This window comes from Colletotrichum lupini, chromosome 7 (assembly GCF_023278565.1).
Source record: "Colletotrichum lupini chromosome 7, complete sequence".
Classification (NCBI taxonomy): Eukaryota; Fungi; Ascomycota; class Sordariomycetes; order Glomerellales; family Glomerellaceae; genus Colletotrichum; species Colletotrichum lupini.
In genome coordinates, this window is record NC_064680.1 from 1,906,670 (window position 1) to 1,926,708 (window position 20,039).

At 52.6% G+C, this 20,039-nt stretch overlaps 7 protein-coding genes and 1 non-coding gene across 8 annotated transcripts; 2 read left to right on the plus strand and 6 right to left on the minus strand.

Moving 5' to 3' along the window:
* Positions 1–195: 195 nt before the first annotated feature.
* On the minus strand, positions 196–8,802 carry CLUP02_13592 (uncharacterized protein; the record flags this gene model as incomplete). The annotated part of the gene is made up of 16 exons (XM_049292530.1): positions 196–247; positions 359–673; positions 784–941; positions 1,019–1,283; positions 1,352–1,381; positions 1,440–1,583; positions 1,637–2,980; positions 3,031–3,386; positions 3,471–5,811; positions 5,884–6,047; positions 6,123–6,352; positions 6,422–6,789; positions 6,851–8,175; positions 8,228–8,255; positions 8,322–8,445; positions 8,604–8,802. 16 exons carry the CDS (start codon positions 8,800–8,802, stop codon positions 196–198), a joined length of 7,443 nt encoding a protein of 2,480 aa, XP_049149676.1.
* CLUP02_tRNA249 lies at positions 696–782 on the plus strand. Its single transcript has one exon. It is a non-coding gene; the product is annotated as a tRNA-Glu (tRNA).
* Positions 8,803–8,967: 165 nt separating the features above from the next.
* On the minus strand, positions 8,968–9,406 carry CLUP02_13593 (uncharacterized protein; the record flags this gene model as incomplete). Its single annotated transcript, XM_049292531.1, has 2 exons — positions 8,968–9,105; positions 9,233–9,406. The coding sequence occupies 2 exons, from the start codon at positions 9,404–9,406 to the stop codon at positions 8,968–8,970; spliced, it is 312 nt and encodes a 103-aa protein (XP_049149677.1).
* A 137-nt stretch (positions 9,407–9,543) lies between these two features.
* Positions 9,544–12,741, minus strand: CLUP02_13594 (uncharacterized protein; the record flags this gene model as incomplete). Its single annotated transcript, XM_049292532.1, has 7 exons — positions 9,544–11,346; positions 11,402–11,455; positions 11,512–11,541; positions 11,599–11,665; positions 11,688–12,230; positions 12,417–12,549; positions 12,627–12,741. 7 exons carry the CDS (start codon positions 12,739–12,741, stop codon positions 9,544–9,546), a joined length of 2,745 nt encoding a protein of 914 aa, XP_049149678.1.
* A 38-nt stretch (positions 12,742–12,779) lies between these two features.
* CLUP02_13595 (uncharacterized protein) lies at positions 12,780–13,198 on the minus strand (the record flags this gene model as incomplete). The annotated part of the gene is made up of 3 exons (XM_049292533.1): positions 12,780–12,951; positions 13,016–13,081; positions 13,182–13,198. The coding sequence occupies 3 exons, from the start codon at positions 13,196–13,198 to the stop codon at positions 12,780–12,782; spliced, it is 255 nt and encodes an 84-aa protein (XP_049149679.1).
* Positions 13,199–13,561: 363 nt separating this feature from the next.
* Positions 13,562–14,414, plus strand: CLUP02_13596 (uncharacterized protein; the record flags this gene model as incomplete). Its single annotated transcript, XM_049292534.1, has 6 exons — positions 13,562–13,618; positions 13,681–13,752; positions 13,820–13,890; positions 13,977–14,037; positions 14,096–14,306; positions 14,356–14,414. 6 exons carry the CDS (start codon positions 13,562–13,564, stop codon positions 14,412–14,414), a joined length of 531 nt encoding a protein of 176 aa, XP_049149680.1.
* Positions 14,415–14,478: 64 nt separating this feature from the next.
* On the minus strand, positions 14,479–15,743 carry CLUP02_13597 (2OG-Fe(II)oxygenase superfamily protein; the record flags this gene model as incomplete). Its single annotated transcript, XM_049292535.1, has 2 exons — positions 14,479–15,463; positions 15,544–15,743. 2 exons carry the CDS (start codon positions 15,741–15,743, stop codon positions 14,479–14,481), a joined length of 1,185 nt encoding a protein of 394 aa, XP_049149681.1.
* Positions 15,744–16,796: 1,053 nt separating this feature from the next.
* Positions 16,797–19,783, minus strand: CLUP02_13598 (WD domain-containing protein; the record flags this gene model as incomplete). The annotated part of the gene is made up of 3 exons (XM_049292536.1): positions 16,797–18,559; positions 18,616–19,385; positions 19,449–19,783. The coding sequence occupies 3 exons, from the start codon at positions 19,781–19,783 to the stop codon at positions 16,797–16,799; spliced, it is 2,868 nt and encodes a 955-aa protein (XP_049149682.1).
* Positions 19,784–20,039: the final 256 nt, after the last annotated feature.

Sequence of the window (20,039 nt, forward strand, 5' to 3'; positions counted from 1 at the left end):
AAATGAATGTAAAAGATAAAGTAACAGTAGAAATAACAGGAATCAAAAGAATAAAAACATCGTGGACAAGAAGCAGGTAAGTAAGTAAGCATGGTAATCTTTTGTTGGCCATTATCCCATTTTGTCACTTGCATGCCCACCATCCCACTCCCGGTCCTCCGGGGGTTTAATGCCGGTGGGTAGCGTGGTGACAGATCACGGTAATGGGTGGTCGTGGTGTCCGTGGTTGGTGAGAAGGGAGGGGTCACTGGTTAGATTGAGATCCCCAACACCAGGGTAATGTCTGCCCGTGGACCTGGGTGCCTGCCATTCAGTCGAGCTACTTTTTAGACCAGTGCGGCAGGCAAGAAAGACGGACTAGTCCATGGAACTAGGTGCGTTAGATGAGATTTCAAAAAGCCAGAGAATCCCAAGACTCCAACGCCAAACAAATGACCGCCCAGAAAACGCGAATTCATTGGGGGCTGAGACGAACTGGTCGGGTTTCTGACATGGGATGCGAGCCGTGCCATGACTCGCTCGAGGTCGTATCTCGGAAGACGCTCGGTCGGTAGACACGCCGATGTTCGGGGGTTGTGGCCGGCCGGTGCTGTGGGTCCGCCAGGCGCTAAGCCCGCTTGGGTGACGGGCTATTGGTGGGGGCCCGCAGGTTGAGAGCTCCTTAAATGAGTTTCTGTGGAAGATTTCCATCAACATCCGATATGGTGTAGTGACCAACATGATGCCCTCTCACCTCAATGAGAGGTTAGGCATAGCCCCGAGTTCGATTCTCGGTTTCGGAACTTTTGCCGGTTGTAGGCATTCCAGCACCCCTTTTTGACATATTCGTCTCCGGCCAGAGCAGACATTTGACGTAGTTTGATGAATACAACCAACAAATTCTTTTGACTGTGTTCGCGACTCAATCTCAAGATCCTCTTTTTGCCCCTAACATGAAACCACTATCACCAGCCTCTCAGTGACAGCTCCAACATGAGCACCCTCACCACCAAGACATAACACATGCGACCACACCCACTGGAGAACTCGGGATCCCGTCCGCTCTCCCATCGATAAACCAGTGAGGGCCGGAGTAGTAGTCGGGTCGGAGACGACCGGCGAATGCCCGGTGTTGCATGTATGTCTTTTCCCTTCCTTTTGTTTTGTAGTTTTTGTGTACGGTGGGGGATCTTATTGCGCAGTTCCGAGGGAAAGGGCGAGTTTCTTTCTTGGTGGTCGTGGGAGAGGGAAGTGGGGAGCTCGTCTCGTCGTCAAATGCTCGAATGTTCATCATCGTTGCGGCTCTATGCCAGGGAAAGCTGCGTCCGCTGCCGACTGCCTCGTAACATAAGACCGTGAATAATCTAGTTACTCCCGGGACATGCGAGAAGGCTTGAAGATACTACGAACAAGTGTTCTCCGCCTCCGAGGATGACATTGGGCGGTTGGGTTCATGTCACCATGTAAGGAGTTCTTGGGAAACATTGATAGCTTGGTTGCTAGTATGGGCTATGACTGGGAAGCAATATGAAAACATGAAAGAAACCTGACAGCCGTAACGCCAGCCTGAACGATAAATCCACGAGACATTTGCCAGCTCATTCCTACACAACAGCACGACTTCCCTCAAGATCATAAGCAGAAACGCTCCAGACACTCTCGAACCTCCAAGCTCAACTCCGACCACTTGCTCTTCCTCGTCACGCGTTCTCCTACCGAGGCATCGTACGGAACAAAATATCCGTCGGCTGCAATCCTGACACTTTCTGACGGGACCAGCTTCGACTGTCTCCGCGTTGTCTTCCCGCCGTTGGGAGGAAGGAACTTGCCCCTAAAATCCTCTGTCATGTTCGATAGACGTGCCCAGTATTGCTGAGAAGACTCATGTGGCTGCCGCTCCCATCGTCCTGATATGATCATCTCAGCTTTCTGGATCCCGCTCCAAGGTTTGTAATCAGTCGATGGGGAGGTCGACGCGTGACAAGATTGGTCGAGCTTCTTCTGGTCGGTGAACCGATCGACAAGCAACCAGCGAAGGACCCGCGGCGAGGTAGCTGCGAGCTTCACTGCAGACCGAAAGTTGTGGTTCCCTTGAAAGGATATGCTTGCGCCATGGCGAACAAGATAGATGACGGATTTCAAAACCCCTGCGCTGGACGCTGCCATGAGCGCGGAGCCCTCTGGACAGCCTTCGAAATCTATCGGGATTCCCAGAGACAGGATATTTTTCATGACTTGAATTTGCCCTCTAGATGCAGCAAAAGACAGTGGGTTCCAAAAGCCGCCGGCCTCTAGGTTCAGAAGTGTGCGGAGCTTCTCCGTCGACAGCTTTCGACGGTACATTCGAAAGGCCGTTGTCAAGCATGCTGCAGCTTCGTTGGTAGCATCTCTACCCAGAAACATAGTCGACCATGGAATAGGCCTTTCGTCCTGAATCTGGAGGTCTCCATTTAGCAAGAGGGCCACCATGGATTTGTGAAAAATACTCAGATGAAGGGCAGAGCAGCCGAACATGTCAAGTTTGTGTGGGTTGACGCCCATTCGAGTTAGTTTAATGAATAGTGCAGGCCTGGCGACGTTCGTTTCATCAGTCTCGTCGCGTGTGAAGAGACGGTGTAATACATTGCGCTTTGCATAATCTTCGACATGTACATCCGGGCCCCTATCCATCAGAGCTGAAATGACACGAGGGTTTCCCTGTGTACATGCTTCAGCTATCGGCGTAACGCCATTGTTATCGCGACACTTTGGATCGCTTCCAGACTCGAGTAGAGCTCGAACAACAGCTGAAAGGTCAAATGTAGCTGGCGCCTTGATAGAAACGAGGAGGGGGGTCCAACCCTTGTCGTCTGTGGCCTCAAGATCGGCACCACTGTCGATTAACAACTGAACGGTCGACACATTATTCATAGATGCCGCCCAATGCAAGGGTATCGTGCCCTGCCATTTTCTATTGACAGCTAATGCCAGCACATCCGACGAGCCTGCACCAACTTGCTTTCTAAGCAAATGTGAGTGAATGATTCCTGTCAACCTTGGAATGTGACTTACGCATGAGACTTCCTATTTGCTTTCAAATGATCCAGAAGGATTTTCAACCCTTCTTCATTGTTCGCTTTTACAGCCGTGGCTACCAGACACTCTGGCTCGTTCATAAAACTACCACCGGTGGCAGTGTATCTCTCGAGCGTGGCTTGCAATCCCGTATTTAAACAGGTTTGGCTGATCATTGTTCCTACGATGGAGCTGTTCTTGCCGTAGGGGCAATTGGGGTTTGCACCCTGCTCTAGAAGCCAAGTCATAATTTTCAACTTCCCGAGGCTTACAGCGACTCCAAGAGCTGTACAACCCCCTGATATGTACTCCGGTAAATCAATATCTACCCTTGACAGTGGCGCAAGGAGCTGCTGACAAGACGAGAGATTTCCCACTCGAACAGCTCTAAGGACCGCTCTAGAAAGAGCCGTGGATCGCACGCCATCCGAACTCACGCCGTGCTGGCCCTTATCATGGGCTCTCAGGCAGTCGATGATCTCTTGATTATTGTATTCATACGCCAATAGCAGCGGGGTCATTCCGTCACAATCGGGTGTCATTTCACTGCCCAGTTCTAGAAGTCTTTCGACTGCCGCGAGATTGCCTCCAGCAACGGCAATATGCAGGGCTAATTGGCCATCAACTGACCTGGCGTCGATGTTTGCACCTCGAGCATGGAGGGGTTCAACCGCACTGATATTCCCGCCCACCACTGCAAAGTGAACAGCAGTGTAACCGTTCTCTGCCGGCGCTTCTAGACTGATAGAGACCACCTTCTCAAGGATAGTCTGTAGGCAATCGACAGAGGACATCGCTGCATGGTGCAGCGGTCTTATGCCTTTATACAGTTGAGTGTTACTCTGACCTTCCCAGTCAATTTTCCAGATCGGGTCGCTGTGCTTGAGAATATCGGACAAGAAAGACACGTTATCACATGCAATCGCCGCATGAATCGCTGTCCATCCAGATCGGCAAGGGATTGTGGGATCCGCTCCTTGATGGAGGAGGGTAGCTGCTAAGTCAAAATGTTCCTCAAGCAAGTGGTAAACCAATGCCGATGATCGTGGCCAGATACTAATACGCAGAACTGGAATAACACCACGCCCCAGAAGCATTTCAACTATCCCATGCCTAAACTGCGGCACATCCTTCTCATTAGAGAGATGAATCAATCCCAAGCCGGAAGTTGGGTTTGTATGGTTCAAACAAACGGGATCTGCGTGATCAAGAAGCTGCCTGACCCTGGAATTGTCGTCTTCACGGGTCGCTGGTAACGCGCAAATATATTCCAGGGTGGACACCCCTTTGCAGCGTCGATGGACACCAATGCCTCGTGCTAACAACCAATCTACTGTCATGCTGTAGTTGAGAGTGGAAGATACCTTCAAAAGTTCAACGGCATAAAGTGACTCTTGGAAGCTGTTCCAGTAGGTTGTGGCCTTCAACAAGAAACACAGCGTGTCGTCCGTGAGAAGAAAGTGCTCGTCGCTGCTAGGATACACCAACCACTCATTCGAACAGGCTTCAGCGATCGGTAAAAGCGCAGAAGTCGAACGATCTTTCTCGTAAGCGTCAAATATTCCAACACGTACCAGGCATCTGACTGCTTCATTGATGTGTCCGAATGTAAGGTATTTGCGCAGGAAAGTTCTTGAGGCGAAGTATTCCCACACCTTCGACGCATCAGAAGGATTCGATTGAGGAACAAGCGGTTGGATGAGATACTCCAGCACACCCACAGATGACGACCCAAAGCATGAGCCGGCTAACATGGTATCCACATAACATTCCCATGGCAACTTCGCATTGCTTCGACACAGCCTTGCGTTTGGAACTAGCGATTCCAATTTTTGGACCAAGGTCAACTCCGCATTGCCTCTCAAACAATGTAATGGAGTTTTCTGTTCATAGTCGGCGAGACGGGCTTTTAGACCTATGCTTCGAAGTAGGTCTAAGATCCCCTCAGAGCCTGATCCAGCAACCAACAACAGTATCGGAGTCTGGCATTCCCAGGCCATCGGCTCGTTTTCACACCTCTTTAAGATCGTTTCGGCGAAGCCAATCAGTCCCTCCCCGATTGCAAGCGTCAATGGTGTATGTCCGTCTCTGTTGCGCTTGGACAGGCTACAGCCGACGCTCAACAGCAAGTCCAAGATTTTCTCAGCCTGGACGAACCAACCAGAGCCTTCACTTGCCTGATCATCAGTCCCTGACTGGACCAGTGCATGCAACAGCCCATCTTCCTGACCAGGGCTTAGAATGGATGAAACATCCACTCGTTGATCATCAACTACTCTCTGCAACACAGTGATGTCGAGGCTCCAGCGAACCACATCAAATGCCAATGTCTTCAGGTTACGTGCATCATCAGTAACTTTGGAACTGATGTTGTAACCTTCGAGATCAGTGAGACTTGGGGTCATCCGCAGGCAATATTCCCACGCCGACTGACAAAACTCAAGATGCAAGGGCGAAGTATCAATTCCATGGCTAAGCGCTTCGCAGAACTCGCACAGTGATGGCAGATATTTCTCGCTCCCGCTAAGTTCGTCATTATACATTGTCGTGTTCATGACTGTTTTGAAATAGTTTAGGTCGCTTTGTGTGGGAACAAGACCTTTGTCGACGAGTAGCTGAGCGACCGAAAGGTTGCGTATGCTGATTCCATCACACAGAGAAACACGTAAAAGATCCTCTGGTGCTTGGAGATTCATGTCCAGAAACAATCCCACGGTCTCGATAGTATAAGACAATTCCAGACTGTCCGTTCCTGTGTAGCGTTGAAACCACGCCGATCTGTGGTTGTCTAAGTCATCGTCGAAGTAAAAATAGTGCTCTAGAGTCCCGCAAAGACAACTTACAGCACACTTTATTGGAGTTCCAAGCATGCATTTGGTTTCGTGATGATCCGAAGTCTGTAGTAGGAATGAACTGATCTCTGGTAGTGACATAGTTGCCGCGAAGTGCAGTGGTCGGAAACTGTCGTGAATGACTCCCGCTATCAAATCAATTACCATTATGTCGATTCTTTCCTGACTGGGCTCACCAAAACTTTCCCGGCTGAGCTTACTAAAAGCATAACACGAGAGACTTGAGGCTAATTTCACTACCCATGACGTGAATTGCGTGGATTTCTGCGGATCGAAGAGACGTTTCGCCATGGCTAGTAAATCAGGATGTGTCCATTCTTCTCTAGCGAAACACAACCAGTATTCCGCAGCATAACTGTAGAGACGATATTCACCGTCTCTTTTCTTCATGTAGTCGAGTTCCTCACTTGTTGCCGTCGGTAGATGATTGAAGTTGTCGAGCTGAAGATATTCCAAGCATCGCACTGCTAGGAGTTTGTTGCAATGAGATTTAGTAATGTAAAACATCCCCAAACCGGATGACTGTAAAACGTTACTTGTCAAAAACTCCTGGACCGAAAAATGAGCAAATTCGAAGTATTCCCCGTCGTTTGACTTTCGAATCAGACTACTGCAATATCTGGCTATTGCGTCTTCCCTTATGATGCCAGATGGGCTTAGATGCTGGCTAGTTGATGGTATTGAAAGAATTTCTCTCAATTGCTCAATGTCGAGTCTTGGCTCAGCGTAAGCGATGAAGTGCAGTGTCATCTGAACATGTGTTTGTTTTGCTGGAGAAACTCTCCTCAAGATGCGCATGTAAGTCTCTGGGAGGTCGGGTGGAAGACTGCGCAGGGCCTCTCGACATTGCTCGTCAGAATCGCAGCCTCCAAGGTGATCCAGTTGACAGGCGACCCAGCGAAACCTAGCCAAATCCGAGTCAGCCAAATCTTAATATTATACATTCCAAGGTTAATCATGCTTACATTCCATGTGCCCCGGTCACGAGGCTCTCTAGAATCTCTGCTTTAAGAGAGAGATCTTCGAATACCAGCTTTCTGCTGCGAATACGTCGTTCAATCTCCGAAGTGAGAAACTCAGTGATGTCATCCGTATGAGCTGCAATCTCTATATTGACAAATTTCTTCTCGGAATCTCGGAGGTGTCGTTGGATGTCGTCCTCGTCGCGACTAAGCAGCGCCATCGATAATTCGTCGGAGTTTTCTGCAATATCGCAGAGCGCCTCCACAACCTCCTCTGCGTGATCTCCGCATTCATCTAGGCCATCAACCACTATGTAGGTATGTTCAAAGACTTGAAACATCCTCAAGATGGTTCGTCCTAGGTCTTCTGTGTTGGGAGAGCGAGGGAGTCCCTTGTCTGGATGGAGCTCTAAGTAATACTCTTCGAGCATCGGATACGCTTTCTCGCTCTGTATCGCCAATTGATACGCCAAGCCCCCAAGAATATTGACAGGGCTCTGCGTCGTCTCGTTCTTGTAGTCGCAAAAGAAAAAGCCTACAGCAACGGTATCTGAGCTTCTCGCAAGAGCATGGCCAATAATTGAGCCTGCGAGTACCGTTTTTCCGGCGCCGGGAATGCCGCTCAACCAGAGTCGGGACCCTTGGGTGCGAAGCCATTGCTGGAAAGACGAATGACGTTCAAGCCACATGCCAGTCCTCGGGTGTCGTAGCTTTACACTCATCTCGTAATTTGATTGCGGATTGTATCTCAGGAAGAAGTCTAGGATTCGCCGTCTCCAGGTATCCTCTTGAATCCGTACTGCAATCTCTTTGGTTTTTTTAACATCGGCTAGTATTGCAGTCGCGGTTCGTTCTCTTTCTTCCTCTTTAGCGAGACAACGCAGTAATGCCTCCAATGAAGTAGCTGATAACGCAAGATTCATGTTCTCCTTGTGTCGCGATAGGTCTGCGAGCATTTCCTTGGTCTTCGAAGAAGTGTAAGGCCAAAAGAGTTTCTTGAGTCTTCCTCCTGATTTGTTTTCGTACTTCTTCGTCTTGTTGACAATCTCGGATAGGATCGCTGCACAACCGTCAACGTGGTGCATTCGGAAGCCCTGAATGGGAGACTCGTCCTCCGCCTCCAGGGAGGTTGCCAATCGCGACAACATGTTGACAGTGCCCCCAACCAAATTGACTTCTTTGCATAGATCGCTGATCTCTTTGTCGGCATTCTTGACTGACTTGATATACTTGGACAAGCGCAGAAAGACGATGTCCGCAAGAGAGAGGAGCCCCGCAATGCTTGCGGCGATGCTCAAGGGGTCTGCCATAGCAGAACAGCCAAATGACTGAAACGGTTGTCTGAAAACTGCTTGTGATCCTCAAGCCGACGTTGGGCACGTTGTCAAGGGCACGTTCCGAGCGGACACTCGACGTTCGACGGACGGTAGGAATACTAAAAAGATTCTGTGCGGTTCATTTCTCCTCCCCAGACATCCATGCAAAGATATCGGGGGCCTCGGACTTAGAAGTGCTACAAAAAGCGCAACCGCCCTCGTAACGCTCGACATGTTGAGGCGTCTGGTCCGCCATCATGCAGGCAGGCTGTGTGTTGGTTACTGTAGGCTGTCACACAGTGTTGATAATCATTGACAGATTTTTCGACCTCCCTACATTAGAAAACAGCCATGAAGTGTTGCTACTACGTGGCTGCATCTTCGTTGCGGCAGGCTCTACAACGCAAGGCGGTTTTGGAAGACAACCCATCCAATGAGACATCCAGCGCTGAGTGATCGTAACCCCGCCGCAACCTTAGCACATGCAGTGGCGACAGGTCTGGGCAAATCTGCCCCTCGCTGGGGGACGCTGGCCACGCATCCGCAGCCCATCATATGAGCGAGGCAGACTTGTCGTGGGAAGCGTTGCAAAAGTGCATATCCGACTAAGAAATCTGGTTGGTTGATAGAGTAAGACATTCTGAACGTAAGATCCGCGATGTTTGCATAAGTTTTCTATTTTTCCACATAGCGACTGATATCGAGGTCTTCCCTGCCATGAGACGGAGGGAAGTGGCAGCGCAACGTATGGCGTGTTGTTGATTGGCCTAAAGGATGATAAGATACCCGGCCACTGCATGCTCCCTAAATGTTCACGATGTTGATGTACAGCCAGAACGGACTCTCGAGGAGAGAGCTTGGTTGTATGAAGAACATCCACCCGTTATTGTCAGGATTCAACGTGGCAGCAGGGTACCCGAAGCTCAATGGACGTCTCGCCGACTACTGGTCTACTTGAAGATGCCGTAAAGCTTATATTCGGATCTAATAATGGTCATCAAGCGATCAGTACACATAGACTTGGACTCTTCTATTGAAAGCACCTACTTTTCCTCGGAGTGAATGGAACCCCAGATAGTGCCATGTCACCGGTCAGAGTAGAAATGAGGTGTCTTACAGCAGTTATGGCTCCTTTCCCGGGGTTGGTGATTTTCTGCAAAAGCGTGGCCGACAGGATCAAGGCCACCGTGAAATGGAGGCGGCACCTGGATAATACATGTAGATTCGTTGTCTCAGACGCCATTTTGACAATCTAAACCATTATACTGCCAACTCTCTTTTCCCAACCCTTTTTCTTTACCGAAGTCGCTTCCCATATGCACCCAGGAATCGACCCAAACGCCATGCAAAACCCCACGCTCCATTTCTCAACAAAAATGCTCAAACCATATCATAGCTCTCTGGAAACAGAATCGCATTCGCCATCCCAACCAGCGCCTTCTCCGTCGGACTCCTGCTCTCCTGATCCTCCCAAGGCAGCAAACCCATAGCCCTCAACCCGTCCTCCCCACCCGCGTCGCTAACCTCCTGCGTGCCAGGCCGGCCCGTGTGCGTCGTCTCCCCCTTGCCGCCCCCAAAGTCCGGGCTCGGCTGGCCGAGGAGAAACGCTTTCCGCTGGCGGGCGAGGTACAGCGCGTTGGTCTGCGTCAGGGGACAGGCCGGGATGTACATGATGGTCGCGGGCGCGGACGACGTTGGCACCCTGTCGACGCCGTATACCATGTCCGGGTGCCACACGACATAGTCGCCCGGCCGCACGGGCGGGATGCGCACGAGGGATTTGTCTAGCTGGAGATGGGGGTGGAGCGCCGAGTTAAGCTCTTGTGTGTAGGAAGGGACGGCGCCCTGGATGATGCTCGTCTGGGCAAAGTCTAGCGCCCAATTCTCGCGTGCGAGGAAGTTGGGAGACGTTGGCGAGGGGTTTCGCGGTGAGAAGAAGGGGCGTAGGAGGAAGTAGGCAGTGGCGAGCTGGAGCATGGGGCAAAGCAGGAGGGTCCCGTCGGCCGGGTTGATGTCGGACATGGAAAGCCAGCCTTGGAACATGCGGAACATACTACATGAGCCCGCGCCGTTGTAGAGGTCTGAAGTGACTCTGAGCCGCGTACTGCTATCCCAGGGATCGTAGTCCTCCCATTTGCCGTCCCATATGCGCTGGTACGTCCCAGCGTTCCCGTAACCATCACTCTCCCACCGCTCGACACTGCCGCCGTCCACATGAGCATTCAGATGCCAGGCTTCGTCGCCTGGGGTTCGGATTCGTAATCGATCAGCGTATGCCACTGGCAGGTCAGCCACCACAGGAGCACTGGGGTCCCGAGAGCGCCAAAGCCGCATTAGAAATCGCTGAGCGGCCAAGACGTTGGGATGGGCTCGGCCCTTGATCTGTGACGGGGACCAGTAGATGCCGAACAAGTGAGGGTCGCGCGTCGGCCAGCCCTTGGTGTGCGGGTTCTCCGACAGGTAGGTCTCTGTCTCTTCGCGCCAAGCATGAGCCTCGGAGGCCGGTACGACGTTGCGGATGATGGCACCACCTCGGCGCCGGAGCTTGGCGGTGAACTCGGACACGCGGGCATGGTTTTGGAGCTCCGAGAAGTCAATGGTCGGGATAATGTCTGATTTCCTGACGCCAATGACCGCGATCTCGGCTCGAAGAGCTACTAATAAGCGTTCCCATGATTGCACTATGGCGTGCTCCTTGCCGGCGACCAGGCTCCGTTTGATCTGAGCAAATCGCGGTGGCAGCGGGATGGGTCCGCCATTCTCGGTGAAAATTTCGTCGGCGCGCATGAAGCCTCGTGGGTGATTGTCCAGAGCTATGGGAAAAGACTGTGACCAAAGCAGACTGGGGGTATCAAAGGGTGAGAGGAACTGAGAAAGTAGGTCGTCTGAGATGGATGAGAAATCCAGGTCTGGCAGTGGCGACGTGTCATCGCCTTGCCCATATTCATTTTGGAACATGTCGTCCTCCATGTTGCAGCGTGAATAGCTGCAACGTACCGGATGGTACTTGCAGAAGCTCCGTGTTGTATTTGTTCGTGAAATGGACGAGTTGGAGCATGTTCCTAGAGCGATGGCATCGGGCCCCGCCGCCGACAAGGTTCCGGGGTCAGGATCACGCGGGGCCGGGAAAAGGTCGGGTCGCCGCGGCTCAACGGTGGGGGATACTCCTAGTCGCTGACAACGCTACAACCGGGCCGCTGTGCCGCCACAAACCTCATTGAACCTCGTTCCTGGATACAAGACCAATGGGAGAGTTGACTGACAAGTGAAAAGTAGCCGCATGGTAAGGGTTCTAGTTCCCATTTTCCAGACCAGTCTCCGACTCTCCATTCAGCCCAGTCCCGGGACACATGATGCAACGTTTACCACACCTTCAGGCTGTGGACGCATGCATCAAGTGCCAACCTCAAGCAGATCCATCGCTGCGGATTGGACCATATCATCCGGGTTGTCGTTCCCAGCTGCCGTGTTTCGAACGGGTCCGATGTTCACCATCCGAACGCTGACCACATTAAGCTTCTTACGCAGCCTTCCCGCGTTTCGATCTTCTGACTGGCATCTTGTCCTCGACTACATCTTCGGGGCTCTTCTTTCTTTTTTCGGGTGCTGCCGCTTTTGTCTGCGGAGCGGCCGTCTTTGCAGCCTTTGAAAGACTGCGTTTGAGCGCCAGCTTGGGATCAACTCCTTCCTGGTGAAAAATGACGTAGGCTACTTTCTCCACGTCTAGGGCAGACACGTTGAGTCTTTTCGTGAGCTTTTCTACTTGGATGTTGAGAGACTCGTACTCCTTCATGTTGTACTTGAGTGATGTCTTTTGGTTATTGTTGCACATCCAGTAGTACCCCTCGTCGGAGAAGAACATGACTTTCTCAGAAAAGTGTACCGCGAGAAGAAGCGAAGCTGTCGCGGGACCGATGCCCTTCAACTTGGTTAGGATACCCAAAGCCGCTGAAAGGTCCGATGTACTTTGATAGCTCGCAATGGCGTCCTCGATAGTCTTCGCAACAGTCGAAGAATCGTTGGATGACACAAATTTCATGAGCGTTGGACGGAATGTCCCATGACGGCTACAGCAAATAAATCAGATCACTCGATTCTTCCAACCATTGCAGCAATTGGGGCGCACATGACTCAACACATGCACACACTTATACGGAAATGTAGAAAACAGGGACCTGCAGGGACAGCCCCGTCTGAAGCTCCGCATAGACATGTTGTTGGGGAACGCGTGATCAAGAGAGGCTTGCACTTACAGCTTCCATTCCACTAGGAGTTTGACGTCGTCATGGTCCATCACACGCTTCGGCTCATACTCAGAGAACTGTGTCGGGGCCTCGACAAATCGGAAATGATCCAATTCTTTTAGGGTCTTTTGGCCAGGCTTGGCTGTGTAAAGAAGTCAGGAATCTGCTGGCAAGCTCAACGATTCTGCGGGGAAGAGCCGCGATCCAGGGCCGACATACCGCCTTTGGTGGATGAAATGGACTCGATGAGAGGTTCGTATTCCGAGAGCAAATGTTTGAACTCCTTAGCAGATAGCTTGTCCGGTGACATAACTTTGGGAGTCCAGGTCGCCATAATGCGCGACGTTCCTTAACGACGTCTGGGATCGCGAGTTACTGGGTTCTCGGAGCAAAGAGACGATCAAGGAGTACGGCAGGGGTGTGAGTAGGGTGTGAAGGAAGCTCCCAGAACACAAAGATTGGCGTGCTGCTGAAAGCAGCAGAGATGTGGATCTGATCGCGAGGATAGGAACTTCTTTCGACGTTAGGTGAGCCAGAGCCCACACTGAGTGTGATGCCAAAGTGCTCCGTATAAAAGACGATTAGGTAAGGCCTGGGTACAATCTCACTCGTCTGAGGCTCGTCGTTGAGGTAGGGTCAGAAAGCCACAGAGGAGCTGAGTGGAAGCTGTAACTCTGTTCGGAAAAATGGGTCCTTTCAAACGAAACGAACGACAAATAGAACTCGGATTAATGCCAGTTATTCGGGCATGTGAAAGGATGGACTGGATGAAACGGCTTCTGTAGCGACATTCCCGGAACGCTACAAACAATTTCCGGCCCGAACTCTTTCCTCAGCAAAAACGACCCCCTCATCGTGTGCCGTCGGTGAAGAAAGACCCCAGGTGGAGAGTGCGACTGGTACGCTACTGGCCCGGAAGGACCGTGCCCAAAGACAGTCTGGAATGCCGATCCATGCAGAAGCGCTACGGGGTCATCCGAGGGGCAGGTGGGAAAAAAAAAAGAAAAAGGCCAGTCGGTCTGCGCCCGCCTGAGCCTCTTTTCCTTTCTCACTTCCCGAATTCTCACGAACTAACTCTTCACGACCGCTATTGACTTCCTACACTCGACTTCGCTCTACCGACAGTACTTCAACCTCCGACCAATATCATCAAAATGGGTAACGTATGTACACCCAACGGACCCTTTCCCCTCACCCCACCGCTGATCAGGGTTCGGTGGAAACCATGAAAATGAGGGGCAAAGATTTGATGCTGACATTCTGGGGGAATCAGGGCGCAAAGGCTCAGCAGAAGCGTGATCGCAACGCCAAAGACGCGAAGCCCAAGGGCTCTCAGCTCAAGGTGGTACGTAGCACTCATCCGCAATCAATACTCTTCCTAGATTCCAGCGACTGACACTTTTTGCGACCAGAACGCCGCCGCCAAGGATATCCAGTGCCAGATCTGCAAGTCCACCTTCTTGAAGACCACCAAGGCTCCCGCGTAAGTTGTAACCCTCGCGCCCCTCCTCTCCAATGTAGTTTTGGATGTCTGCGAACCAGCGTACTGACATCGTGTTCTTGCAACAGTCTCACCGAGCACGCCGAGAACAAGCACAGCAAGGGCCTCGCCGACTGCTTCCCCGCCTTCGTTGCCGCATAGTTTGAAAGAGAGAAGAGACACGGAGAGTACGAGGAGTCACGAACAGAACGGAGTTGTGAGGAGTTTTCAGGGACGAGCATGGCGGCACGGCGTGATGTTGAAGAAATGGAGGGCGGATTCGGTCAAGATCTGGCCCGGGGCATGCAGCGAAAAGGCGTCATTTGAAATCTTGCCCTCTTCATTTTCGGAAAATCAAGAAAAAAACACGATCAAACGAGTACAAACATACGCTTTCACAACTTGGGGCACGCATCGCGGTCGAGCTTATTTGCTCTCATGACCTGTGTGAAATTGCTGACTTCATAGTGCGAGCTGGATTCTCCACGGGTACAACCGACGAGTTCATCCAGATATGGGTCTGTTGAGTTACTACTACCGCGAGGAGAGAAGATCCTCATGAAGTTTACATATCGCTCTCACTGCGAGTTCTCAATGCGCTGGAACAGGAACCGACGAAACCTCCGGAACACCCTTGACGTCCTTCTCTCCGCCACCACCGCCAGCAGCTCTAGCCTGCTCCTCGCGAATAGCAGCCAGGATGTCCGGATACCACCTCTCTCCCACATCTGGATGACTCTTGACCCGATTCCTCAACGTCGCCTCCCCAAGCGTCTTGGCCACCCCGCCCTTCCGGAACGTAAACTCGACATCATCAAGCCTCGTCCCGCCGTTCTTCTCCAGCACAAGTCGCCTCTGCTCCCGGATATCCTCCGGCACCCGCCCGACCCCGACGGTCTCGAGGTCCTCAAAATCAGCGTCCCCTCTCACTCCCTGGAAAAACGGGATTGAGAACCGCGCGCCCTCGCCGGCAGGCGGGCTGAGCACGCGGTGCGTCGTCGACACGCAGACGCCCCGCGTCAACGCCTCTAATCCCTGCCCGATGGCCACAACCAGCGTCCCCTCGACGGGCGGCGCGTCGATCCATTCCCCGCGGACGTTCTGCACCTGCAGCCCGCGGTGGTGGCTCGCTTGCAAGAGGTAGCTGCTCAGCATACTATCCTTGTGCGGGCCGACTCCCTGCCCCTGGATCTCGGGATCCGTGATGCCGAGTTCTTGGAGGTCTGGGTATTTGACAATTTTGAGCTTGTGCTGCTGGTTGGCGTCAAAGTACTTGTTGAAGGCGTCGGCGGGCAGCTTGATGGCCTCGGCGATGAGGGAGGTGAAGGCGATGGAGATTTGGCCCATGCGGTCCATGTACTCTGTGAAGGTGGCGCGGAAGCCCGGGAGGGCGGATTCAGAGGGCCACTGGTTTGGGGCGAGGAGGTTGTAGTAGAGCGGGTCGTTTGGTCCCGGCAGCGGGTGTTCTGTCGAGAGGTCGATTTGTTCGCGGTGGTCTATCTTGCCTGCTGTGATTTCTGCTGAGAGCTGGGAGTAGCCGAGGAAGGATTTGGCGTTCTTCATCTCAATCTTTAGTCTAATCAAGAATGTCAGCACACTTACAGCCCGATTCACAATCTGGAGCATCATTGTCTGAATCAAAGGAGTTCACTGTACTTTTCCTCGGTGGGTATATCGAAGAAGCCCTTGCCTTCATTAATCACCCTCTTGAACAGCTCATCGGGAATACCGACGTTCTTGAGGTACAGGAACCCGACTTCCATGAGTGCATGGCGCAGATCAATAAGAAACTGCGGTTTCGTCTCGGGATCCCGCGCCAAGGCGAGGTCGAGGATCGGAATGGATGTGAAAGACATGGCTGTGTGTCTCACTGCTGCTGTCTCATACTCTACAGGAATTAAAAAACGGTCGAGAGATCAAAAGACAGACGGCAAGCCTAGGCTGAACTAGGAAGAAGTTAGGGAAGGCAATTCAAATAGGTAGATTGTCTATTGAATCGATATCTGTGTAGAAGATATCAGTGGTATGATCCGGATAACATGAGTGCGAAGTCGCAGCATTTGGCACGCCGCTGTTCAGGTAAGCCGTCGTTTGAGCAATTGGGCAACGGGATGGCGTAATGCGGGCGGCGGGGCACTTTGCCGATCGGCTTGCCCCGCAGTTCGGCGCGGCGGGGTCATCGAATAACCGGCGCATTTTCACATTCCATCTGACCGCCCAACCCTCACCAGCGCCAATAACGCGAAAACGCGAAAGCGGTAAAACACCAGCCTCTACTGGCAGATACGGGGTCACGACACTGAAGGATACCATAAGTAGCTTACACTTCTTCATATTTGTATTCATTCGCGATACTAAGACCAAGTGACCCCCAATATCTACCAATCCAAAATCACCTAAACACTAAAAAAGAGTTCACCACCGGTGTGGCTACATCTCTTGGTGCTCATGCTGGGATTCGAACTCGGGTACTCGCTAAGCCTGTCGTCGAGTAAGGCTGGTTGGCGTTAGAAATTTTGATTGTTGACCATAAACCACTCCACCACCCAGCCAGTTTGACCTGACCCGTCGACCTAGACGGGCGCCTGCTGGCTGGTGACAGGAATGGGATTGAGGGGGTCTATATACCCTTCTGGTGACATGTATAGGAAGGTGCGATGAGCCAGGCGGTCCGGTCGTACGTGCCTGCCCTGCCTCACAGTCTATAAAGGTGTACAGACACAACGCATCCGTGACGAGGAGCACGCAAGTAGTGCGCGAAGAGCCTTGAACTAAAGGGAGTTGCCTAGTACTCGGGCCAAGTCAATCGAACATTTCCACAAGAAACCCTTGAAGATCCAAATGCTTTTACTACATTCTTCTATTATCGGGTATAATGCACATATTTTGACAACTTTTGTTTAGCCGTTTCATGATCCCAGAGGCTTCGTCGCCAATAAACCCGTAACCTTGTAGAACATGTCCTCAACCGAGGGCATGGCAAAAGCCGGCGCCGCATCAAACAACTCGGCAAGTTTCTGCCTGTTGATAACGGCCGGTTGGGCGTCGTCATCATCCAAATCCATCTCTTCTCCGTTCGCAGCCTCCGTCTCCTGCTCATTGTCGCTGGCCATCTCCTCGTCCTCGATGGCGTCGTCGAGAACCACGTCTGCGGCAACCGGCTCACCATCCAGCTGCATGTCCTCCAACGGCCTTGAGAGCGCGACGGCTGCGGGGTCCGAGGCCTCGGCGACTGACCAGAGTTGCGCCGCGTCATCGACTGCGACGAAGCCTGATGAGCTTCCGGTGGAGACAAGACTGGTGATACGGTGGGGGATGCGCCTCACGCACAGCAGCGCAGGCTCTTCCGGCTTGAAGACCGCGAGCTGCGAAGCTTGGCCGCCAGGTACGACGACGGCGAACGTCCGTGATTTACGGTCAACAGCCAAGTGACTGAATTCCTTCACTGCCGTGGCGTTGCGGCCGCTCGGCAGCTGGAGGCCGTACTGCAGCTCGTCGGCGACCACATCAAACACTCTCAGGTCATCCGAGAGGGTGATGATGTACGGGGAGAGAACCTGAAGGCGGCGAATGTGACCCTTCCACATGTTTTCCAGTGTCGACCTAATCTCACCAGTCTTGGTATCGATCACATAGATGCCGCCGTCGTTTGAGTGGCCAAAGGCAACAAAAAGCGTCGAGCCGTCCTCGGAGAAGCACAGGCTGCCGCTACGCTCTCCCGTCGTCTCTCCAGTGGTGGTAAGCGCATCAGCTCCCACGTTGCCTCCGAGACCCACGGCCACCGTGCATGACCACGAGTGCAAGACCTCGCCAGCGTTGTCTTTGGATGCGATACCATCTTGCTGCCTTGTTTTTGATTGCCATATCCGCGCCGTGCCATCGTCTCCGAGGGTGGCGAATCTGTTCGTTGTGTGATCTGCTGCGAGCGCCAGGACCGTCTCTGGCCGACTTGTGACGTGCGGGCTGTTGATTCTGGAAGACAGGGCAAAGTGCTCTTCGCCAGCAGTCGCAGACCAGAATTTGAGATAGATCTCGCGCCTCTCTCTTACAAACTGCTCGCGCGCTTCTGGTGCCACCTTCTCCAAATCACGCTTAGGAGGTTGCCAGTCATCAACGGTCGCCAACCACCTGCCGTCTTGCGAGAATGAGACATGGGTTATACGAGGCTCTGAGATGGGGTTACCCTTTGACGTGATATTAACATCTGTCGGCTGGGTTCTTGCCAGAGCTTGCTTTGAGATACTCCGGAACGATTCCATATCGAATGATTGCAACAAAGGTGCTGACTGGATCTCGCCGGCCAACATCGACTGCTGGCCAGTTCCTGTGCAGACATACAGTCTTGATGGCTCGGCAGGATTCAGTGCCGCAGGAACTGGATGCCGTACCTCGTCGGAAACAGACCAGACACGCTTAACGAGCAAGTCTTTTGGCGTCGAGGTAAACCGGGCGGCAGACTGAATACCGGAGATGTACGTCGTTGGCTTCATCTCAGCCGTGGACAAGACGATGGCAGAGTTGTCATCCAAGTGGATTGCGTAAGATGCTCCAGTGGGGGACACAACGATGTTCTCGATACTTCCCGACAAGTGAGGGAGGAAATCCTTCTTGCCGGTATCCATCTGCCAGAGCACGAGGACATTTTCCGAACCACCGGAAATCATGTATTGACCTACAGCGCATGTTAGTGTTTGCAGATGATAGTCATTGGCGACTGAAAGTCCTCACCATCCTTTGACCACTTCACGCTGTGGACAGCCCTCCTGTGCCAGTGGAACTTGCGGCTCGTGAGAGCCTCTCTCTTAGATTTTGGCCCGTTGAGGTTCTGCAGTTTTCTGAGGATGTCGTCGTAAAAGTAGATAGCACCTCGGGCACCACCCGCAATCAGGTCGAGGACGAGGGAGTTGTCCTTGCTGTGTGTAACCCGGATGTCGAGGGCGCAGATAATATCGGTCGTATCGAACGTGAAGAACTCCCACTCGGACTCCGGCGTCAGTGTTCCAACGACGAGACCGTCCTTGGTAGCTCCGACAATGGTCTTACCATTGGGACTAGAGCGCAGTAAGTGAATCGCCTGATCGACCTGCTTCGTAGCAAAAAGGACCTCGGCGGTGGGCTGCTTGAAATCGGGGCCCGAGTATGCGACAACCTCGCCCTTGGCGTGCTTCTTCCCCTCCGAGACGTACAGGACCTCCGTTGTCTTCTTCTGTCCCTCGATTGATGCCACGGACAGGTCCAGCGCCGTTTGCGACTGGGTCCGGAACTCGTCATAGACACCGGTTCCCTTCTTCCAGTTCACCCGCCAGACCCTGCCGTCAGAACAGGCCACCCAGAGAAAATCGGGCTTGAGCTGCGACTGGCGCGTGGCCACGATCGTGGGTGCAGACGACTTCTCCGCGTATGTGTTTTGGACCACCGGGAGGGCGATTCTTCGGATCAGTAGTGACTCGGCCACTGAATAGATTTGCAAGGATGTGTTGTAAGTGACGATCAGGTACCTGGTTCCCCTCATGTTAGACACCAGAAGTCGACCAAGAAACGCCTGCTGAGTTGGCACCTACTTCTCGTTCTCGGCAAAGATGGGATCGATGTCAGCCATTCGGCCGCCCATTGGCAGGGAAACCTGCCATCCCGCCTCCTGAGACTCCGTGTCGCCGAGCTTGACTAGCTCGGTCTCAATTTGGTCGTCGGTAAGGTTCTTCTGGAGCTGCGAAAGCACATTCAAGGCGCCGTCGCGGAGGTCGTCGGCGTCGGTGTTTCCGTTCTTTTGGCCATTTGCTTTGCCCGCCGTCTTTGTCTTTTGCCGAAGGCGCTTCGCCTGTCCGTCCCTCTCATTCTGCTCTCTCTTACGCTTCTTTTGGTCCTCCCGACTTCTCGGGGTCGAAGGGCCTGCCATTGTGTAGGTATAAATTTGCGCGAAAGCCGAGAACGATTTTCAAGTACGGGCAATTGGAAGTCGCAAATATCTCGAGGCGAGGAGACAGGGAAGGAAAGCGGCGGCCTGGAGACTATTCTTCGTTCGGTAGTCTCTGGCTTTCAATCCTGCTCTGTTTCGCACACACGACCCTTCTTTCGTTCCTACTAAGAAAAAAAAAAGTTCGAGAGTTCCCAAAGAAATTTTGGTCCCGCCCAGTCGCCCGGCCATGCAATTG